The 20,928-nt window shown below is 44.9% G+C and overlaps 2 protein-coding genes across 2 annotated transcripts in view; one reads left to right on the forward strand and one right to left on the reverse strand.

The window, feature by feature from the left end:
• Positions 1–502: 502 nt before the first annotated feature.
• Positions 503–3,003, forward strand: pdcd2l (programmed cell death 2-like). The gene is made up of 2 exons (XM_085165420.1): positions 503–1,123; positions 2,117–3,003. Exons 1-2 carry the CDS (start codon positions 640–642, stop codon positions 2,716–2,718), a joined length of 1,086 nt encoding a protein of 361 aa, XP_085021546.1. The 5' UTR covers positions 503–639; the 3' UTR covers positions 2,719–3,003.
• Positions 3,004–3,218: 215 nt separating this feature from the next.
• Positions 3,219–20,928, reverse strand: part of LOC146513418 (nuclear factor of activated T-cells, cytoplasmic 3-like) — a 32,998-nt gene continuing 15,288 nt past the window's right edge. Inside the window, exons 5-10 of the mRNA XM_085165408.1 lie at positions 17,490–17,689; positions 15,528–15,700; positions 14,305–14,445; positions 14,144–14,199; positions 6,299–6,992; positions 3,219–3,802 (exon numbers count right to left, since the gene is read on the reverse strand). Coding sequence (XP_085021534.1) covers positions 3,684–3,802; positions 6,299–6,992; positions 14,144–14,199; positions 14,305–14,445; positions 15,528–15,700; positions 17,490–17,689 — 1,383 coding nt within the window. The 3' untranslated portion in view covers positions 3,219–3,683. The remainder of the gene's footprint in view (positions 3,803–6,298; positions 6,993–14,143; positions 14,200–14,304; positions 14,446–15,527; positions 15,701–17,489; positions 17,690–20,928) is intronic.

The following is a 20,928-nucleotide window of genomic DNA, read 5'->3' on the forward strand; positions in this document are numbered from 1 at the left end:
ACATTTGTTTGGATACACACAGCAGTTTAAAAACTGATTAAATGTATTTATTGGTTTAAAAAAAAAATCTGTAAAACTGTAAATAAATTTGATTAAATTTAAGTTGTCTTTTTTTTCTTTTTAGCTTTCACTTTGGAAGCTGCTTTTAAGTTGAAAGTGCTACACCCGGAAATTGCTTGTCACGGCGTCGGAAGTCGAGACTTCTATTTATTTATTTATTTTAAAAGAACTTTATTGAACACACGATGAGTATACAACATACGGAGACTTCAATTTTTCATCTCTTCGCTGTTTTCACTTTTATTTTCAAAGTCTTGAATTTGGCCCCTCGTGAAACACAAGCGCTTATATTTGGACCAATGACTGTTGGACTTTTTAAAAGTTAAAATCTTTAAAAGCTGTGAAAAATGTAAACTAACGGCGTATATAAATAGTTATATATTATAATATAAAATATTTATAGTATTTATATAATAATGGTTTCGTTTTATCGTGTAATTTCGTGTATCGTGTAATTTATAGTTCAGTGACACACTTCCCGTGTCTATATTTTCATTTGACTCCAGTCGGTGGTATTTTGGTGAGGGACCTCCCACGCTGAACTCCACTTCCGGTCGGCGTTTTTTGTTTTTTTTAAAGATGGCCTCACGCGCTCAGGAGGTGTCTCTGCTCGGGCTGTGTGACGGAGAGATCGACTCCAAGAAGCACCGGTGCTCCTATCTGACCAACAAAGTAGGGGGTCGGCCGGACTGGCCGCCGGGCATCGCTGCCCGGTCACCGCGATGCGGCCGCTGCAGAGTCCCGCTAGTCCACGTGGTTCAGGTGTACTGCCCCGTGGACACGTCTCCGCACCACAGGAACCTCCACCTCTTCGCGTGCCCGGGAGCTGAGTGTAGCGGTCGGTCAGAGTGCTGGGCGGTGCTCCGCTCACAGTGCCTGGAGGCAGAGGTGCGGACACCCGGGCCGCCTGCACCGGCTCAGGAGGCTCCTATGCGGGTCACTGACTGGTGTGACACCGCTGACGACTGGGGGATGGTGGGAGAGGAAGATAATGATGGATGGGGAGGAGGTGCGAAGCAGGACACACCTGTGAAGGAGGAGACAGGAGCCCCAGAGGCAGCAGGTAGGGCTGGACTTTTCTTTTCTCTTAAATTTGAAAGTTTTATTCTAAAGGATGCCATATTTTATATATAGATTATATTTCATAGCCATTTTTTCTCCTGTTCCTTTGAGGTTCTTGTAAATTTGAAGATCTTTTCTCGTTACACTACAAAGGACCAAGGATAGAGGTCGTCTTTCAGCGCTACTTCTTAACAGTTCATCTCAGGGTGGTTCAAACATGGCTTCTTAGAGGAGCCCTGCCCAGACGCAGAACAGCCACTATGCAATAAAATAGAGATTTCGGGCCTACCATTCACAGAAACATCCCAGGACATGTATGCTTCAATAGCATCAACATCAGCTCCTCTGACAGCATAGTTAATAAAAATGACTGACTTCATTAATCCCATGCAAATCACACCTATGTGGAAGAACCCCGACATACTACAGAACAATAATATGATGAACTTCCCAGATTGGAGTAGTACAGGAATTAAATACTTGGAACATATATTAGAAGGAACAGACTGTCTTCCTTCTCTCACCCCAACCAATCACAGCAGATGGCCCCGCCCCTCCCTGAGCCTGGTTCTGCTGGAGGTTTCTTCCTGTTAAAAGGGAGTTTTTCCTTCCCACTGTCGCCAAAGTGCTGCTCATAGGGGGTCATATGATTGTTGGGTTTTTCTGTGTATGTATTATTGTGCGATCTACTGTGCAATACAAAGCGCCACAGCTGTTGTTGTGATTTGGTGCTTTATAAATGCAGCTGAACTGAATTAAAAATCTCTTGTATTGTTAGTTCTGTGAGCTGCTCAGTTACATTTATGATTTGCTGTCATGTTAGAGTTTGCTGTGGTTTCTGTTTTTATTATTTTCCTTCCTCGGCAGGCGTCTCTCTCCATCCCTCTTCTCCTCTCTTCCTGTTAACCATCTCCTCATCTTCACCTTTATTTTTTATTTTTTCACCTTCTGACAGGCAGGTGAGGTCATCTTATGGTTCTTTTTTCCCTGACAGGTGGTGAGACAGACGTCAGCAGCCGTCTTTGTGACCTCAGTCTGGGAGACTCGCAGGAGGACGTGACCGCCTTCTGTCCATTCTTCATCAGCGTGGTGGAGGAGACGGATGTGTGCGGGGAGGACAGCGACCTGGAGCACGCTCAGGAGCTGCTGAGGGAGTACGAGAGGCGAGAGGGCGTGGCGGTGGGGGAGTTAGAGGGAAGCGGAGGAGGCGGGGACGAGAAGTATGAGAAGACCAGAGCCCGACACGGAGACGCCGTCTTCTCCAGGTTCATGAAGACGATCTCGGCGTGTCCGCAGCAGATCCTGCGCTACTGCCGCGGCGGGAAGCCGCTCTTCATCTCCGAGCCGCCGTCCAACGTGGCGCAGCTGGTGCCGGCGTGCGGCTCCTGCGGAGGCTCCCGGACGTTCGAGCTGCAGCTGATGCCCGCGCTGGTAAGCCTGCTGCAGGGCGAGCGCGGCGGTGCAGGGGTGGAGCTGGAATTTGGGACGGTGCTAGTCTACACCTGCGCAGACAGCTGCTGGACATCCGGGTTGGACTCGGCCGTGGAGGAATTCTGCTTCGTTCAAACCGACCCAGACCAGCAGCTCTTTGTGTGACGAACCTGAAGCTCGCCGTCGCCATCATGGTGGGATCGCGGTTTATTTATACCCGTCATGATGTCAGATCAAAAATCTGAGGCGAGCTCGTGTTAAAGGACCAACCAGCAGCTTTTGTTACTTCAAGGCTTTAAAGCTGCAGCTGCTTAAGGCCACACGATGGCGGGACACTGAACCACAGCTGCTCTTATTGGTCCTTCAGACTTCACGGTGCTGACCACAGGAGCTCAATGTCACAGCTCCAAAGACGACGAGTGTTAGAAAAGATTAAAAGTCTCTGCTGCAGCTCGTTTGTTCGTCATCTTTTCTGTTTTTAAATCTTTTTCTGCTGCAAACACAGCAGCAGCCGTCTTCATGTGCGAGTCATTCTTTAACTCTACGCAGCTTCTGGTTGTTCCTGTAGATTAATATTACCAACCGTGACCTCTGACCTCCCTGTGTAAGCGCACATGTTGGTCGTCGGGCTCTGAAAGAAAAGACTCGGACACACAACAAGTTTGTTTTTCTTTTACTTCAACCTTAAACATGTTTCTAGAACGCCGTGTCACACCACAACAGTTCGGTCGAGGAGCGTCAACGTTAAACCGGGCGAAGGAAATGTAAACGTGTAAAACAAAGCTATAAAAATGTAAATCAGCTGAAGGATTTCAGGTTTGAGGATCAGATCCAGAGTATCAAAAATAGATTGTTTGTAATTTACTGGCCAATAAATAACAGAATTTTCTTATTTTACGTCTGACGTTACCGATTGTTAGAATTATTATAACAAAGTTAAATTTCAGCCCTTTAATCTTCCTCCGATTCGCTCATGAAAAGTTAAATCTTTGGTTTGTCTGTGAGGTACGAGTCGGTTTCCTGAGACAGACGAGGAAACGGTCGTCTGACGCTTTCAGGCACTTGAAGATCAGTTTGGAGCACTTTGTGCAAACAGCAGAAGAAAAACGACGTTCCTGAGAGCGCTGGTGCTACTGAGGGCCTCCGCAGAACGGTAAGGTGCCGGCGCCGGACTTTGGCTCCCAGTCGTACCGGTCGGGTTGGTCGCCGCCAACCAGGCCACCGATGTCCCTGTCGATGATCTCGTTCACTGCAAACAAAACAGAAACGTTGTGGTCTGTTTATTCCACTAAAACAAACGTTGCTGAGCACCTGTGTCGGTTTGTTGGTCTCATGCAGCAACTACGTCAGACCTGAGGCTGGACTCTGCAGACCTTTTGCAGATTAAGCAGTTAACTGCTTTGTTATCGGACTGCATGTAATCACCAACTCGATCCCTTTTAACTGCAAACTGAACCTGCTGTTTGTGAGGGGCAGCCCCAGCCAATCAGAGGGAAACTTTTTTGGAAGGGGGAGGAGCTAGGATGGCTAGTTTTGAACGATGCTTAGCCTCAGGGGTTGCAGTGGGGCTCAGCATAAGAAGGAGGGATTACTCTGAGGTGTGACTCATGCAAAGCTACCCTCAAAGAGCCCAAAAATCAAAATATGGCTGGTGGATCTCAGCTCAGTTTGAACCTGATCCCTGTCTTTGAAGCAGTGAGACTGCAGCGTGGTCGTGCTGTTTGGGAGGGGCAGCCCCAGCCAATCACAGGGAAACTTTCTTGGAAGGGGGAGGAGCTAGGATGGCTAGTTTTGAACGATGCTTAGCCTCAGGGGTTGCAGTGGGGCTCAGCATAAGGTGGTGTGACTCATGCAAAGCTACCCTCAAAGAGCCCAAAACTCAAAATATGGCTGGTGAACTTCAGCTCAGTTTGTGATGATAGGTTAATTAATTAATCCAAATTGCCCATAGGTGTGAATATGAGCACGAATGGTTGTCTGTCTGTGTGTGTTGGCCCTGCGACAGACTGGCGACCTGTCCAGGGTGTGCCCCGCCTCTCGCCCTATGACAGCTGGGATAGGCTCCAGCGCCCCCGCGACCCTGAAAAGGAGAAGCTGAAGCGATGGCTGGGGAGTTTCAGCTTCTCTGCTGCTGTGTTGGCAGAGAAGCTCAAATTCACCAGCCGTATTTTGATTTTTGGGCTCTTTGAGGGTAAAATTAAAATAACATGACACAGTTTACTGGACAGAGGTCAGTTTGATTTGAAGGCTCTGCAGTCACAATCTGCACCGATGGTGCTTTCCTTTCATGAAGGATGCTCCAGTCTCCACGAGTGCTAAGAAGGAGTTAATAAAGGAAGCACTTAAGCACCTTTCCTTAGGTTTAGTTCTGATTGTGGCTGCAGACTCTTCCACTTCACCTTCCCAGTTAGGAACCTGCTTAAGGACTCTTACAGTACCGAGCACGGCCACACGGGGGCACAGCAGGACAAAGTGCTTTAAACGAATTCTCCAAACGCTTGAATCCATCACATTTAGCTCCCTGATTCACTCCAACAGCAACAAATTAAACAAACTGGCTTAATTTAACTCTGCTCTGCTTTTCTAACCCGTCCATTAAAGACTAAACATTGTTCACACATCATGAAGCAGCAGGACTGAAATGTGCTGAGCAGGTGTGGCGGTCACGCTGCAGCGCGCTCGTTATGAGCAGCAAAAGATAAAACTGAGTTCATCTGCAGAGCAGCAAACAGCTCGGTCTATTCATAGCTCTGCAGTGAAACCTGAGGCGCACACACACACACACTTTAGAGTCACCGATTAACCAAAGCTGAGAGGAAGCTGATATAGCCACGGGGAAACGCTCGCTCCACACCGAGGCAGGTTCTAACCCTTGAACCTCCTGCGATGGTGCTAACCACTGCACCATTGTGCCGCTCCTGCTGCTGGTTCTGATTTTCGTGGTTTTAAATTCGAGCTGAAAGGCGACGGAGGAAGACAGCGTGAAGATCAGACGCCCCGAGGACAGCTGCTGCCTGTGCCAACAAATTTAACCTCCACCATTCAGAGCAGCAAATACAGCTATTATTAATCCAGATCAAACGCAATACGCGCGCGCACACACAGCCAACATCACAGAGCTGTGTCACTGACATGAGAAGAACAAACTGAAACAAGCAGGTTTACGAGGTAAAAAGACGAACGCTGCTCATGCTTTGATACTTGGACTCCAGCAGGGCAGCTTTGCATCATTCAGAGTTCACAATAATCCTTCTTTATCTCATAATGAGTCTTTCTGCAGCCGCTCAGTTCAATCAGAAACAAGCAGTTTTAGCTCTTCCTCCTTTAAGCAAATTGGCTGCCCCTTAAAAAATAGCAAGTAGGTGGAGCTTCTGCGCCTGAGATGACTGCATCACGAATAACTCGCCAGGCCGGGACTCTGCAGACTATTCACACCTACAGGCCAGTGGACACTCTGGAGACGCTGGTTTGGGGGCGGAGTCAAGGAGGCCAATCGAGGAGGGGGCCTAAAGGTACATCTTTTCATCTTACAATGCTGTGATTGCAGCCATTCCCCAACTCTCTGTGAATGGGACTCATGACCATTGAGATTTTGGTCATATCGCACAGCCCTACTTGCTGTCACTTTGACCTCACATCTGTACATTATGTTGATAAATATAAATGTATATTATTGTGAAAAAAACAGGAAGAAGCTTTTTTGTTTTTATCAAGAGTAAATCTGGGTCAACATCCAGCTTCCTACCATCATCCAGCGTGATCTCCTGGAGGCCTAAAGATCCCAGAGGCGGCTGCTCCTCCGGCTCCTGCTTGATGATGAGCGCCTCCCCCGGCCCGGCCAGCACAGAGTCCTTCTGGGGGTCGGCGGGTGTCACAAAGGTACTCCTGGGACTCAGAGACAGGTCCCTCTGAGATCCACCAGGGGAGGAGTGAGGAGGGACGGAGAAGGTCTGAAGCGGGACAGAAGAGGCTGGAGGAGGAATCGTGGTGATCTGAGGAACCATGACGGAGGTCTGAAGGGGAATCAAGGTGGTCTGCGAAGGCAAGGAGACTTGGAGCGGGACCGAGGACGTCTGAGGATACATTAAAGGGGTCTGAAGGGGAGCAGAGGAGTGAGGATGGTGGAGATGGGGGTTGCTTTGGGGACCACACTGCAGCAGGAGGTCACAGGAACCATAGTACGCCACGTCAGGACTGAGCGTGCCGTTGCGCGAGGCCGTCAAGCTGAAGCCAGGTGGATTCTGGGAGATGTGGTCTGGCTCCCAGCGTTCCTGCTTGACTGTGTTGACAGCGGGAGGAAGGTGGTGTCTGACTCCAGGCAGGTAGGTGAAGCTCTGCGTCACACTTTTCCTTCTCTTCCCGTTAGTGACGTAGAACTGGACCTGGACCGGCGACGTCGCCTTCTTATTGTACACAGGAACCTCCACCACGATGCTGGACTGGAACACACACACACACACACACACACACACACACACACACACACACACTTTTATAAAACATGAGCATTTGTTGCTTTTCTGCTTTACATACTAATGCATTTTCTATTCTGGGCGTTTGGACCTAAATGATGTGGTTTAACACATGCGCTGCACTCTGATCTGCAGCCACACGGAGGCTCTGAGCGCGTCAGCAAAACGCACAACGAAAAAGGGGAAACAGTATTTATATGAATGTCTGAAATTTATTGTGGTAACGCCGGAGGTTTCAGCAAGATCTTGTAACTTCCTCTTTCCACTTCCTATAAAGGGAATCTTGGTCGCCATCTTAAGAGACGTTCAAACGCTCAGAAAAAAAACCTGAGCAAAATTCTGTGAGCTCGACACTTCAGGGCCCGAGGGGAGACGACAAATATTAGACCCAAATATTTTCCCTCTGCTCACTGTGCAGCCGGACGTCAGGAGGCAAACAAAGAAACATCACAGCTGAAATCACGCTCGGACACTGGAGAGCAAAAAACTGCACAAGAAGCAACAAAAGCACATTGTTGCATGCGCTGATGAAGATCAACGCAACAACACAACTGAGCAGGATCCTGCAATAAAAGTAAGATCGGAGTACCGGGCAAAAGTTTCTTCATTCTTTGGTCTGCTGCTCGTTACAGAAACTCTGAAGCTCTCTTGGCTGCCACTTCACCTCCCTCCACAGATTTTCTCTGGAGGCTGGCCAGGCCTCTCCATGACCCGTCTTCAGCCGCTCTGTTGCCTTAGTTTTGGGTCACCGCCATGCTGGAAGACCCATCTTGATTGTTCTGGCTGAGGGCCGGAGGTTCTCGAGGTTCTCGTTCTCGTTAATTAACGATGCGCGGCCTGTTCACACACGTCCGTCGAGTTGATGCCAAAGAGCCTCTGACTCATTCACACGTTCACTGGAAACTTGATACGCGCCTGAACATGTGTTCTTGAAGATCTCGGTCCGTTGCAGCGTAGCGCGTTACAGTCATGTTCTTGGTCTTTGTTTTATTAGGACTCGTCTGTGAATGTACATGGGCTGGTTCTCATACAGCACTTTCCTACTGTACCTGAGCACTGAGCGCTTTACACAACATGTGGTCATAAATATTTTGTACTTGTAAATCAGGATTTGTAAGTGTAAAAAGAATTTGTGTGTGGCCGAAAAATACGTGAGAAAGTCTGCACTCAAGTTTCAAGTTACAAGTACGAATTTTGACCCTATTTTTCTTCCTTTCATCTGATTGGCCAATGTCATGTTAATCACAAATTTAACTATCCAATCAGAGAACAGGTGGGTTTGGCTGTCGGAGGGGTGCTTTTCTGAACTGCAGGTCCTTGAAGGGTGATACAGTTTAAAGCTGGAGAATCTCTATATAAATATCTGATAGCAGCTAGATCCCCTAACTTAGGATAAAGTTGTGGCATATCAGTGGTTAGAAATACATTATTACTTTAGGATTAGTTTAACACAAAGTCAGGGCTGACCTGGGACCATTGCTGTGAGTCACAGTGCGCAGCATAAAGGTCCTTTCACATCAGACGCAGCATGTGCTGCTAATGCTAACTGCTAACTAAAAGCCAAAGATCCAGAATTTGTTGCTGGCTGCTGAGCTCTGTGGGGTTTTGCAGCAGCTCTACCTGTACTAGATGCACCTGCTCCTTGTCGTTTCTATCTCTGACTTTATGTCCTCTACAACAGCGGTCTCCAACCTTTTTTGAGCCACGGACCGGCTTATGCCCGACAATATTTTCATGGACCGGCCTTTAAGGTGTCGCGGATAAATACAACAAAATAAAACTAGTATCAGTACCGAAAAAAAGAAGATTTATTCATAACACACGTGAAAAGACCCAGGAAAACCGAGTAAATGATAAAAACGATAACAAAATAACGCTGAAAACTGATAAAAACCCTGAAAAACACATTTCGCAGAGTTGTGGTCACTAGTGGGGATACTTACAAAGCCCTCTTCATTATGAATTAGCATACATGTTTTTATAGAACATTTGAAGAACCAGCAAAAAAAACAAACTCTTGTAGGTCAGCAGTCCCCAACCCCCGGGCCTTGGACCGGTACCGGTCCGTGAGTCATTTGGTCCTGCTACCCCCCCAAAAACCCAACCCATCTCCATAGAGACTGTGTCTGCTTCCAAAAAGACAAAAAACAAACTAAAAACCAGCAACAAACAACTTAAACAATCACAAAGAAAGAACAATACAGTATCCACATCTGAACCAAAGAGTAAAACAGTGAAATGTGGATTATTAAATATTAGGTCTCTCTCCTCCAAGTCTCTGTTAGTACATGACTTAATAATTGATCAACAAATTGATTTACTCTGCCTTACAGAAACCTGGTTGCAGCAGGATGATTATGTTAGCTTAAATGAATCAACACCCCCGAGTCATTCTAACTACCAGAAATCTCGAAGCACAGGTCGAGGGGGCGGTGTGGCAGCAATTTTTCACACCAGTCTATTAATTAATGAAAGACCAAGACAGACTTTTAATTCATTTGAAAGCCTGATGCTTAGCATTGTCCACCCCAGCTGTGAAACTCAGAAACCAGTCTTACTTGTTATCATCTATCGTCCACCTGGGCCTTACACAGAGTTTCTGTCTGATTTCTCAGACTTTATATCTAATTTAGTTCTGAGCTCAGATAAAATAATTATTGTGGGTGATTTTAACATCCATGTAGATGCTAAAAATGACAGCCTCAACATGGCATTTAATCTGTTGTTAGACTCAATTGGTTTCTCTAAAATGTAAAAGAACCCACCCACCACTTTAATCACACTCTAGATCTTGTTTTAACATATGGCATAGAAACTGAACATTTAACAGTGTTTCCTGAAAACCCTCTCCTGTCTGATCATTTCTTGATAACATTTACATTTACAATAATTGATTACGCAGCAGTGGAGAGTGGACCTTATCAAAGTAGATGTCTTTCTGAAAGCGCTGTAACTAAGTTTAAGAATATAATCCAGCCACTGTTATCATCGTCAATGCCCTGTACCAACACAGAGCAGAGCAGCTATCTGAACGCTACCCCAACAGAGGTCGATTATCTTGTTAATAATTTCACCTCCTCACTACGTACGACTCTGGATACTGTAGCTCCAGTGAAAACTAAGGTCTCTAATCAGAAGTACCTGACCCCGTGGTATAATTCTCAAACACGTACCCTAAAGCAGATGACTCGTAATCTGGAGAGGAAATGGCGTGTCACAAATTTAGAGGATCATCATTTAGCCTGGAGAAATAGTTTGTTGCTTTATAAGAAAGCCCTCCGCATAGCCAGAACAGCTTACTACTCATCACTGATTGAAGAAAATAAGAACAACCCCAGGTTTCTCTTCAGCACTGTAGCCAGGCTGACAAAAAGTCAGAGCTCTGTTGAGCCAACCATCCCTTTAACGTTAACTAGTGATGACTTCATGAACTTCTTCACAAATAAAATTTTTATCATTAGAGAAAAAATTACCAATAATCATCCCACAGATGTAATATTATCTACAGCTACTCTTAGTTCCATTGATGTTAAGTTAGACTCTTTTTTTCCAATCGATCTTTCTGAGTTAACTTCAATAATTACTTCCTCCAAACCATCAACGTGTCTTTTAGACCCCATTCCTACAAAACTGCTCAAAGAAGTCCTGCCATTGATTAATTCTTCGATCTTATATATGATCAACCTATCTCTAATAATCGGCTATGTACCACAGGCCTTCAAGGTGGCTGCAGTTAAACCTTTACTCAAAAAGCCATCTCTAGACCCAGCAGTCTTAGCTAATTATAGGCCAATCTCCAACCTTCCTTTCATATCAAAAATCCTTGAAAGAGTAGTTGTCAAACAGCTAACAGATCATCTGCAGAGGAATGGTTTATTTGAAGAGTTTCAGTCAGGTTTCAGAGTTCATCACAGCACAGAAACAGCTTTATTGAAGGTTACAAATGATCTTCTTATGGCCTCTGACAGTGGACTCATCTCTGTGCTTGTCCTTCTTGACCTTAGTGCAGCATTCGATACTGTTGACCATAATATTCTATTAGAGCGATTAGAACATGCTGTAGGTATTACAGGTATTGCACTGCAGTGGTTTGTATCATATCTATCTAATAGACTCCAATTTGTGCATGTAAATGGAGAGTCCTCTTCACACACTGAGGTTAATTATGGAGTTCCACAGGGTTCGGTGCTAGGACCAATTCTGTTTACATTATACATGCTTCCCCTAGGCAGCATCATTAGAAGACATAGCATACATTTTCACTGCTATGCAGATGACACCCAGCTCTATCTGTCCATGAAGCCAGATAACACACACCAATTAGTTAAACTGCAGGAATGTCTTAAAGACATAAAGACTTGGATGGCCACTAACTTTCTGCTTCTTAACTCAGATAAAACTGAGGTCATTGTACTCGGCGCTGAAAAGCTTAGAAATATGGTATCTAACCAGATTCTTACTCTGGATGGCATTACCTTGGCCTCCAGTAACACTGTGAGGAACCTTGGAGTCATTTTTGACCAGGATATGTCCTTCAACGCACATATTAAACAAATATGTAAGACTGCGTTCTTCCATTTGCGCAACATCTCTAAAATTAGAAATATCCTGTCTCAGAGTGACGCTGAAAAACTAGTTCATGCATTTATTACTTCCAGGCTGGACTACTGCAATTCATTATTATCAGGATGTCCAAAAAACTCACTGAAAAGCCTTCAGTTAATCCAAAATGCTGCAGCAAGAGTACTGACAGGGACTAGAAAGAGAGAGCATATTTCTCCTGTTTTGGCTTCCCTTCATTGGCTTCCTGTTAAATCCAGAATTGAATTCAAAATCCTGCTCCTCACATACAAGGTCTTAAATAATCAGGCCCCATCTTATCTTAATGACCTTGTAGTACCATATCACCCTATTAGAGCACTTCGCTCCTGCTCTGCAGGCCTACTTGTTGTTCCTAGAGTATTTAAAAGTAGAATGGGAGGGAGAGCCTTCAGTTTTCAGGCCCCTCTTCTGTGGAACCAGCTTCCAGTTTGGATTCAGGAGACAGACACTATCTCTACTTTTAAGATTAGGCTTAAAACCTTCCTTTTTGCTAAAGCATATAGTTAGGGCTGGACCAGGTGACCCTGAATCCTCCCTTAGTTATGCTGCAATAGATGTAGGCTGCCGGGGGATTCCCATGATGCATTGAGTTTTTCCTTTCCAGTCACCTTTCTCACTCACTATGTATTAACAGACCTCTCTGTATTGAATCGTATCTGTTATTAATCTCTGTCTCTCTTCCACAGCATGTCTTTATCCTGTCTTCCTTCTCTCACCCCAACCGGTCGCAGCAGATGGCCGCCCCTCCCTGAGCCTGGTTCTGCCGGAGGTTTCTTCCTGTTAAAAGGGAGTTTTTCCTTCCCACTGTCGCCAAAGTGCTTGCTCATAGGGGGTCATATGATTGTTGGGTTTTTCTCTGTATCTATGAAGCGCCTTGAGGCGACATTTGTTGTGATTTGGCGCTATATAAATAAAATTGAATTGAATTGAAATTGAAATTGAATTTGGTACCGGGCCGCGAGAGTTGAGGCTCAGGTGTGAAATGTATAGTTTTCAGGGTTTTTATCGGTTTTCAGCGTTATTTTGTTATCGTTTTTATCGTTTACTCGGTTTTCCTGGGTCTTTTCACGTGTGTTATGAATAAATCTTCTTTTTTTCGGTACTAGTTTTATTTTGTTGTATTTATCCGCGACACCTTAAAGGCCGGTCCGTGAAAATATTGTCGGGCATAAACCGGTCCGTGGAGCAAAAAAGGTTGGAGACCGCTGTTGTAGAGGACATGAAGTCAGAGATAGAAACGACAAGGAGCAGGTGCATCTAGTACAGGTAGAGCTGCTGCAAAAACCCCACAGAGCTCAGCAGCCAGCAACAAATTCTGGATCCTTGGCTTTTAGTTAGCAGTTAGCATTAGCATCACATGCTGCGTCTGATGTGAAAGGACCTTTATGCTGCGCACTGTGACTCTCAGCAATGGTCCCGGGTCAGCCCTGACTTTGTGTTAAACTAATCCTAAAGTAATAATGTATTTCTAACCACTGATATACCACAACTTTATCCTAAGTTAGGGGACCTAGCTGCTATCAGATATTTATATAGAGATCCTCCAGCTTTAAACTGTATCACCCTTCAAGGACCTGCAGTTCAAAAAAAAAAAAGCACCCCTCCGACAGCCAAACCCACCTGTTCTCTGATTGGATAGTTAAATTTGTGATTGGCCAATCAGATGAAAGGAAGAAAAACAGGGTCAAAATTCGCACTTGTAACTTGAAACTTGAGTGCAGAGTTTCTCACGTATTTTTTGGCCACACACAAATTCTTTTTACACTTACAAATCCTGATTTACAAGTACAAAATATTTATGACCACAGTTTGAGCCCATATCGTTCACTGACTCATTTTCTTCTGTGCTTCTAACAGTCACACTCCAGTGGACGCATCGGAGAGCAACTTGGGGTTAGCATCTCACCGTGCAGACGGGATCAAACCACCAACTTTCCAATTAGTAAATACCTGAAGGACAAATAAAATTGGACTGATTGATTGGAGCCAACAAACATTTCAGCTGAGCTCTGCCTAAAGCTGACTGAGCGAGAGACGCTCAGACAGCTGCAAACATTACTGATCCTTCCTGTCGAAACGTTGCTCATCCGTCCCGATCTCAGATCCAGCTGAACAAACTCAGAGTGAACTTGAGCCTTCAGAGCGGGGTCAAAGCGTACAGCTGTATATGGGAGGGTGCACTTGATTTACAAGTCAGAACAAGAACTTTGTTGTGAGAACCCAGCCCTTTTGTTTTTATCATTGCTGGAAGTCAAGATGGTAACTGAACTGAAACATGAAGAGTTCAGCTTTTGTTTGAGGAAAATAAGAAATAAATGTAAACTTTTTGGTTTTTCCGTGTCTCAAAGATGCCGACGTTGCCTCGATGATGTGATTTACTGTAAGTGATTTACTGCAACAGCTGCTCGAGTTGGAGCTCATTTTGAAACTCGAGGGAGAACAAAAAGTTTTGGATTCTTAAATCGTTCACTCTTTCTCCGTCTGTGTGCTGCATCACCATCACTCCTCGTACTTACTCCGCTGCATTTTTCAGGCGCGACTCTGGCATCGGTTTCCCACAGCGATCTTCCATCTGAGGGGAAGAAACACACGAGTTAGACCTTCAGACAAATCATCAGGCTCATAGAAGTTTATGTAACCTTATTAAAGCTGCAGTAAATTAACAAGGCGATCTTACCGGGCCCTCTCTCCATGAAAACAACCCTGGACTGAGCGGAAATGTTGGGTCCAGTGATGAGCAGCTCCTCTCCTCCCTCCACGGAGCCGCTGGCTGGACTGAAGCTGTCCACCTGAGGGAGCTCCTGACCTGAGCGCTGGGCTGAAAAGCAACAGGTTTATTTTAGGACTTTATTACAGATCTCTGTGCTGCAGAGGAAACCGAACGGAGAAGGTAACTCGAGCATTAACAAACATGCAGCATATTTTTGCCTCTGCGTCTTCTTCTACGATTGTGCTTTAACCCTTTAAAACCGGTCAGAGCAGCACGCTCTGTTTTGCGCAACTACTTTTAAATCCCAGTAGCTCTGCAACCACGTGAGCTAGCGCAATAATTTTTTTTGCATATGAAACCGGAGGAGTTGTACTTACATCTTCTGCCATCAGCTTGTCCTCGGTCACAGTTTCCTTCCACATATAGCTTTGCAAAAACTGCATAAAAAGCACTTGCAGCAACAAAAACATAATATTCCAGAAACACTTTGCTGATCCGATCAGCTGTTTGTAACACTTCCTACATCCATCAGCGCAAACTATCACATGTCCGCCATGACCTGCCCGAAACCGGAAGTGACGTCATTTTCGTGGAAATGTAGTTTTTTACCATCAGGGCCTCATGAGCCTATACTGGTGTTTTTAAAAGTTATCTTTGACTTTATGACTTTCTGTGTCGTTTCTGGGATGCTTAGGACTCATATTGCACTGCTGGAAATAGTTTATTTTGATGCATATGCTGCTTTTTTGCAAATTTGCATTATAATATTTATTTTCGTTTTTCCTGCAGTGTATAAAAATTGGTGTATTTCAAAAATAAAACTATGAAGACACTCAAAATAAATTTCCTGTGGTGGGAAACTATTTTGTGCAACTTTTTTGTATTTACAGTTTTGAGGGATAAGCCTCTTAAATTTCTCTAACTAGAAATATATGTTAAAAAACAAAAACGATTTTCAATTTTTTTGTAGTTTATTGCACTTTTTTGCAATTTATGTAATTACTATGAACTTAATGCAGACATATTATTAAAATTTAGGCTGTAATGGTTGTATTGATGTATATCAACTTGAAATGCTCCCAAAAATGGCTCCACAGCATGTAAACATATAATATAAGCTCTGGCGGACTTGGTTCTATGGTAGGTCTTAAAGGGTTAAAGGACACAAGCTTCCTGTTTGCGAGACTCACAGCACTCCACGGGAATCGACGCCGTCTGCAGCCACAGAATCTGGCCGTCCGGCTGAGGGATGGCGACCCTGAACACCACCCGCACCCTCGTGTTCTTCCGCCCGATGTCCGTCTCTCCTTTCTTCAGCTCGATGTCGGCGTTACGCAGCTTCAGGATGCCGGCGCAGTCGATGCTACGAGAAAAAAGGCGCTGTTTATCAGAACGCATCGTCTCAACTGCTACTACCTGTTAGAGCTCGCACAGTGTGCTGTGGTTCAGGTCCACATTCCTGCCAGCTGCAGAGAAGAATGTGCAAGCTATGAAGCTGAAGTGTGGGAGCGAGAAACCGGTGAAACAAGATCCACAGAGGAGCGACCCACCTGACTACAAACACCTCAGCTTATTAGAGTTAAATGAGCCTGACGTGCCTGAAAACCACAGCGTGGCTGAAAGCTGCTGACGCGAGAACAAAAGGCCTCAAGGATCTGTACAAACCATTTTGTGAACACAAGGTCCTTATTTACCGCTCTAACCCAACACCACCATATATGGCTACTACCACTACTAGTTACTGAATAATTGAGCTCACAGCAAAGCCATCCTGTGGCCATGACCACTTAAACTCACTCACGCTGCCTGCAAACAGCAGACTAACGTTATCGCCTTACGTACATGCTTCCTTCTTTAAATGTTTGAGATTACGGTGACATTATTTACATGCTTCCTGCCTCCTCTACAGTGTCTAGACTCTTTATTTTTTACTGCGCTTCCTGACCTTCGTTAAGCCTAAAGAGACAGCGGCCGTGTATTTGTATTTTTTTAAAACCATGCTGAGTTCTTATCGATGTCATTTCCTGTCACAAACAGCTGCTTTTTGTAATTTCCCCTCCTCTAAAAGGAGGGCTCGAAACCTCGTAGGTGCCTCAGTCACGAAACACCTTCAGAACAAACGTCCTGAGTGTTTCCGTCTTTGTGTTCAAAGTAAAATTGCTTTCGATCATTTTTGGGGAAATTGTTACCGTGTGTTTTGTTGCTCAGATGAAGAAAAAACAGTAACATGAAAGGTTTTCTGGCAGCGAGGCTGGTGTGAAGATCGATATCATTGGGAACGTGATAAAGACTCAGCTGGGTGTGGGTAGCTGAGCATTAAGTATAATTAGCAGCTGTATGTAAATGGTTTGATATGCTGTGCAAAAGTATTGAGACACCATAATCGCTTAGTAGTATCATGTAGTCAGTGTAAGAGGTCAACTAACCCTAAGCTGCCGCTGGTTGACCATTTCTCGGGTCCTCAAAATGACTTGCAGGGGGACAGATCGTGTATAGATCCACCACTCAGACTGAACCTCTTGCTAACAAACCTGCCTGTACCCCTGAGGAAACACCTGAAAACTGTTCCAGTAAGGTCTTCTGACTGCCTGCTCCACATGTGATGGCTCAAAAAGCCCTGGCTATCACATGGGACATTGTTTTGAAGGTCTGGGGCCACCCTCAGTATTTTTAACCCATTGAGATGGGGTTGGCAGCTTCCACAGGCGATGCCTAACCGTTGCTATGGGGTTTGGTAGGTGGAAAGCCTGCAATTTGGGTTTATTGACCAACGCTTGAGTTTTGTTTGTTTTCTTAAATGGTGATTGCGGCTTATCCGTCTCTTTTAGTTGAGCTACTTTAATAAAACTCTTTAATTTAACCCTTTTGCCTCCTTGACTTCTTTTTCTGACCCGGACACTTTTTGTTACTTCCCCCTCACCGCCTAGACGCCTCAGGGGAACATAACAACACCTGCCCATTCTTTACACGTTGTTAGGAAAAATCAGAAAACAGAAACATACATGGAGAAGCAGCAAGTTTAAAAGTCAATATTTGATGTGATCGTCTTTCTTCAGGCTCCTTGAAGGACATTCAAAGCTCTTCTCTGTGCTGAAACTATATGAGGAGCACCTGAGTGACGGTGCATGGCTTATAGGGTTCGTGATCGTTACCTGGCAGACATGTCGTTCTCTGGAAGCAGAGGGATCTCCAGCACTTTGGTGGAATCCATAGTTTTCTCCTGACACATGGTGGCGACCGTCTTCCCCGTCACTCGGTGGACCTGGTAGAAGGGGTGAGGACGAATGTATCGGTCGTCCGCGGTGCCGATGAACAGCACCAGACCGACCCGCTGCTCGCTGCATCCGTGCAACTACAGGAAAGGAAGAAAGACGAGCTGAAACGTCACGCTCTGGACTCCAAATTACTTTAAACTGTTGGATGTGAAGCCGACATGCGATATCTCGCAGGAAATCAGTTTTACAATGATTCATTTGGTGCTGGCCGGATCAGTGCAGGGATGTGTAGTTTAGCATGAAGGCCACCTGAGGGATAGACGCAAGTGGTCAGACCTTTATTTAAAGAAATGGTTTGATGGTTTTTGGACAATGATGCATTTTTACCACCAAACAAAAGTCCTGCATCAGCTGTTTAGGAAGTCGCTTTTATACAGAGGACCATTTTCAGAGGCTCAGAAGTAAGTTTCATGGTCTGGTGAAGCCTACTTCCTAAATATTCCAGGAGAACTTAAGCAGATTAAAGACTTGGAGGTGATTCCATGTGTTAGCCGTTCACTCTCAGCATGAGGTCCAAAGAGATGAAGTGAGGGGGGCCATCACTAGGCTGGTTAACTGGTTTCAGAGAGGAGCTAATCCCAGGACATTATTTGGAATTATTATTATTTGGAAAGATTTGTATCCATTTCTTTACTGAACTGGAAACATCTGCCTGCATCTTTGTTCAAAAACCTCTTTCTGGTTTTGTAAAGTTTCGAGAGTTTCCAGTTACTCCTGCTAATGTTGGACCTGAGCTCTACCTGTGACACATTATGCTCGACAGGTGGAGATACTGGGTGGGTGTATCAGGCTCTGCTTTGGAGAGGTTCTCCTCATGTCTGAACGAGCATTTTCTGTGACTGCTACCAAGTTAACACCACCTTCCACTCCTCCTGCCTACGGTGAGCCACAGGGTTCAGTTTTGGGGCCTGAGCGCCTTTAACATTTCTCGTCACTTCTATGCTGATGACATCCTGTTAAGCCCCAGGATGTTACAGATCTTGCTTAGATTCTACTAAAACTTAGATCGCTGAGACTTTTCTCGATTGAAAAAACAAAGAAGTCTGTTTGTGTCCAAGGGTAATGGGAACTCTCGGTCCTCTTGTCACATTTTCTGGAAGAATTGATTGATTTGTTCTACATCAGAGAGTTTAAGATTCTAGTTTTGACTTTCAGAGCTCTGCACAGACAACTACCAACGTACTGGGGCGATCGTGGCTCAAGAGTTGGGAGTTTTGTAACTGGAAGCTTGCCGGTTTGAGCCCCGGTCGTTGTGTCCTTGGACAAGACACTTCACCCGTTGCCTGGTGGTGGTCAGAGGGCCCGGTGGCGCCAGTGTCCGGCAGCCTCGCCTCTGTCAGTGCGCCCCAGGGTGGCTGTGGCTACGATGTAGCTGCCATCACCAGTGTGTGAATGTGTGGATGACTGGATGTGTAAAGCGCTTCGGGGTCCTTAGGGACTGAGTAAAGTGCTATATAAATACAGACCATTTACATTGTGACCTAAGGTCATGTGATCAGGGCCTGTGCATCAAGGCTGAGAGCTAAAGGAGACAAAGCATTTGTTTTTTAGCATTTTGTTGCAAAGCAATTTGTGATATTTGTCTTGAAAGGTAGAAAAACAACAACACAAAAACATCTGGACAGATGAAACCAGGAATAACTTGTACAGGAATGACGGGAAGAGAAACCTACAGAGGAGGAGAGACCTGATGACAATATCCCCCGAACACGGAGGAGGCAGCATTATGTGCATGTTCAGCTGTAAGTGGCCTTGATCGTTGGTGTCACACGTCCTCAGGAAGGGTGTTGATATTAAAAAGCTTATCGCAAAGCAAAAGTGTGACATCTGAACTGAGAAGCTCCCGGCCATAAATAAAGCTGGAGTGAACACATGAAGCATGTTTGAGACGGAGTGAAAACGACTGTGGTCACATTAGCAGAAGGAAAAGAACTGAAAGAGAAATTAACAGTTACTATCGCACTGCAGGGCGAATAAAGCCTTGATTGATTGATTGAGGTGTTATGTGTACTTTTGACCTTTGGACAGGCGAGCCCGGCTTACATTTATACCTCCAATTGTCATATAAAAAGTCCAAACAAAAAGCCTGTGTCATAACCAAATTAAAGCAAACACTAGAAACTGTTTTAACAGGACGAGAGCTACAGACACGACTGCTTCAAATAAACTTGTAAATAAAAACAACTTGACAGTTAAACATAAATAAATGAAACAAAAACAGGTGGGTGTGGTGGGGCACCTGGGTGTAGCCCACAGCAGTGTGGTCCTTTTTCTTGTTTTGACATGTAACTGAGAATACGACTCTTTTATTAGACCTCCTGTAATTACAGGTCGAAATGCAGATCCTTTCCCAATAAAAGGTCTCGCCATGAAAAGTTCTGATGATGATTGATTGCATATGATTCAGCATTTAAACTGGAACAAAGAACAGGTTTAAAAACCGGGAAAGGGATCCTGGGAAATGCTGGGATCTCTTAGAGGACGAGGAAATGAAAACGGCCCGACTGATCGTGACATTTACAGACTTCAGCTGCAGTTAAGAAATCATCTGCTTACTGAGCTGCCTTATCCTTTTATAAAGACTTTTTAAAATTTTTTATATTGTCTTGTTAAGTATTTGCTTTATCATAAAGATAGGGGTCACTGTACCATTTAGTTTCTACCCTCATTCATCTTAAGAAAGATGAGAGGAAATATAGACAAAGAGAATTTGAAGAACAGCCCTAGCTCTGTCGTCCTTTGTAGATTTCACAAATTAAACAGCAGCCTGTGTGATTATCTGCTTCCTGTGTGACCTGTTGTCCTTTTTCTCGACAGTAAACGCTGCGAGTTTCAGCACGTCTTGCAGCAGGAAGCTTTTCTAGCCTTGGTGGCGGCCTGAGAATGTGACACCCAGAATAGCCCTGCTGGTGTCCGTTACATGCGAGGCCTTGATGGAGGCTTTACTTGTCTCAGCCCGCCTCTGTTGTCTGATCCACAGGCTCCGCGGGGCCGTTCACTTGATACATCAGCAAAGCGCGCAACCTCAGTCGACCTGTGGGTCACCACAGGCTCGATGCTTTCAGCTTTTTATTAAAATTATTATTTATGCCACAGACTCAAACTTAACTGTTTAAAGAGTACAAAAAACTGCTTGTTTTCATCTACCTGAACTGTTTTCATTTTCAGAAACCTAAACTTAGCACAGCCTAAACAAAAAACGAAGCTGCAGTTCCTCTAATGTCCACTAGAGGCCTCAGACGTCCCCATAGACTCCCATGTTAAATTGTTACAGCAGTATTAAACACGTTTACAGCGTGAAACAGGGAAAAAAAAG

This window comes from Neolamprologus multifasciatus, chromosome 7, assembly GCF_963576455.1.
Source record: "Neolamprologus multifasciatus chromosome 7, fNeoMul1.2, whole genome shotgun sequence".
NCBI lineage: Eukaryota > Metazoa > Chordata > Actinopteri > Cichliformes > Cichlidae > Neolamprologus > Neolamprologus multifasciatus.

What these genes read in the sequence shown, in the direction of transcription:
- pdcd2l (XM_085165420.1), top strand. Translation starts at nt 640, where the DNA reads ATGGCCTCACGCGCTCAGGAGGTGTCTCTGCTCGGGCTGTGTGACGGA. An exon ending in AGGAGCCCCAGAGGCAGCAG is followed by an intron (nt 1,124 to 2,116) that starts GTAGGGCTGGAC and finishes TTTCCCTGACAG; the next exon opens with GTGGTGAGACAGACGTCAGC.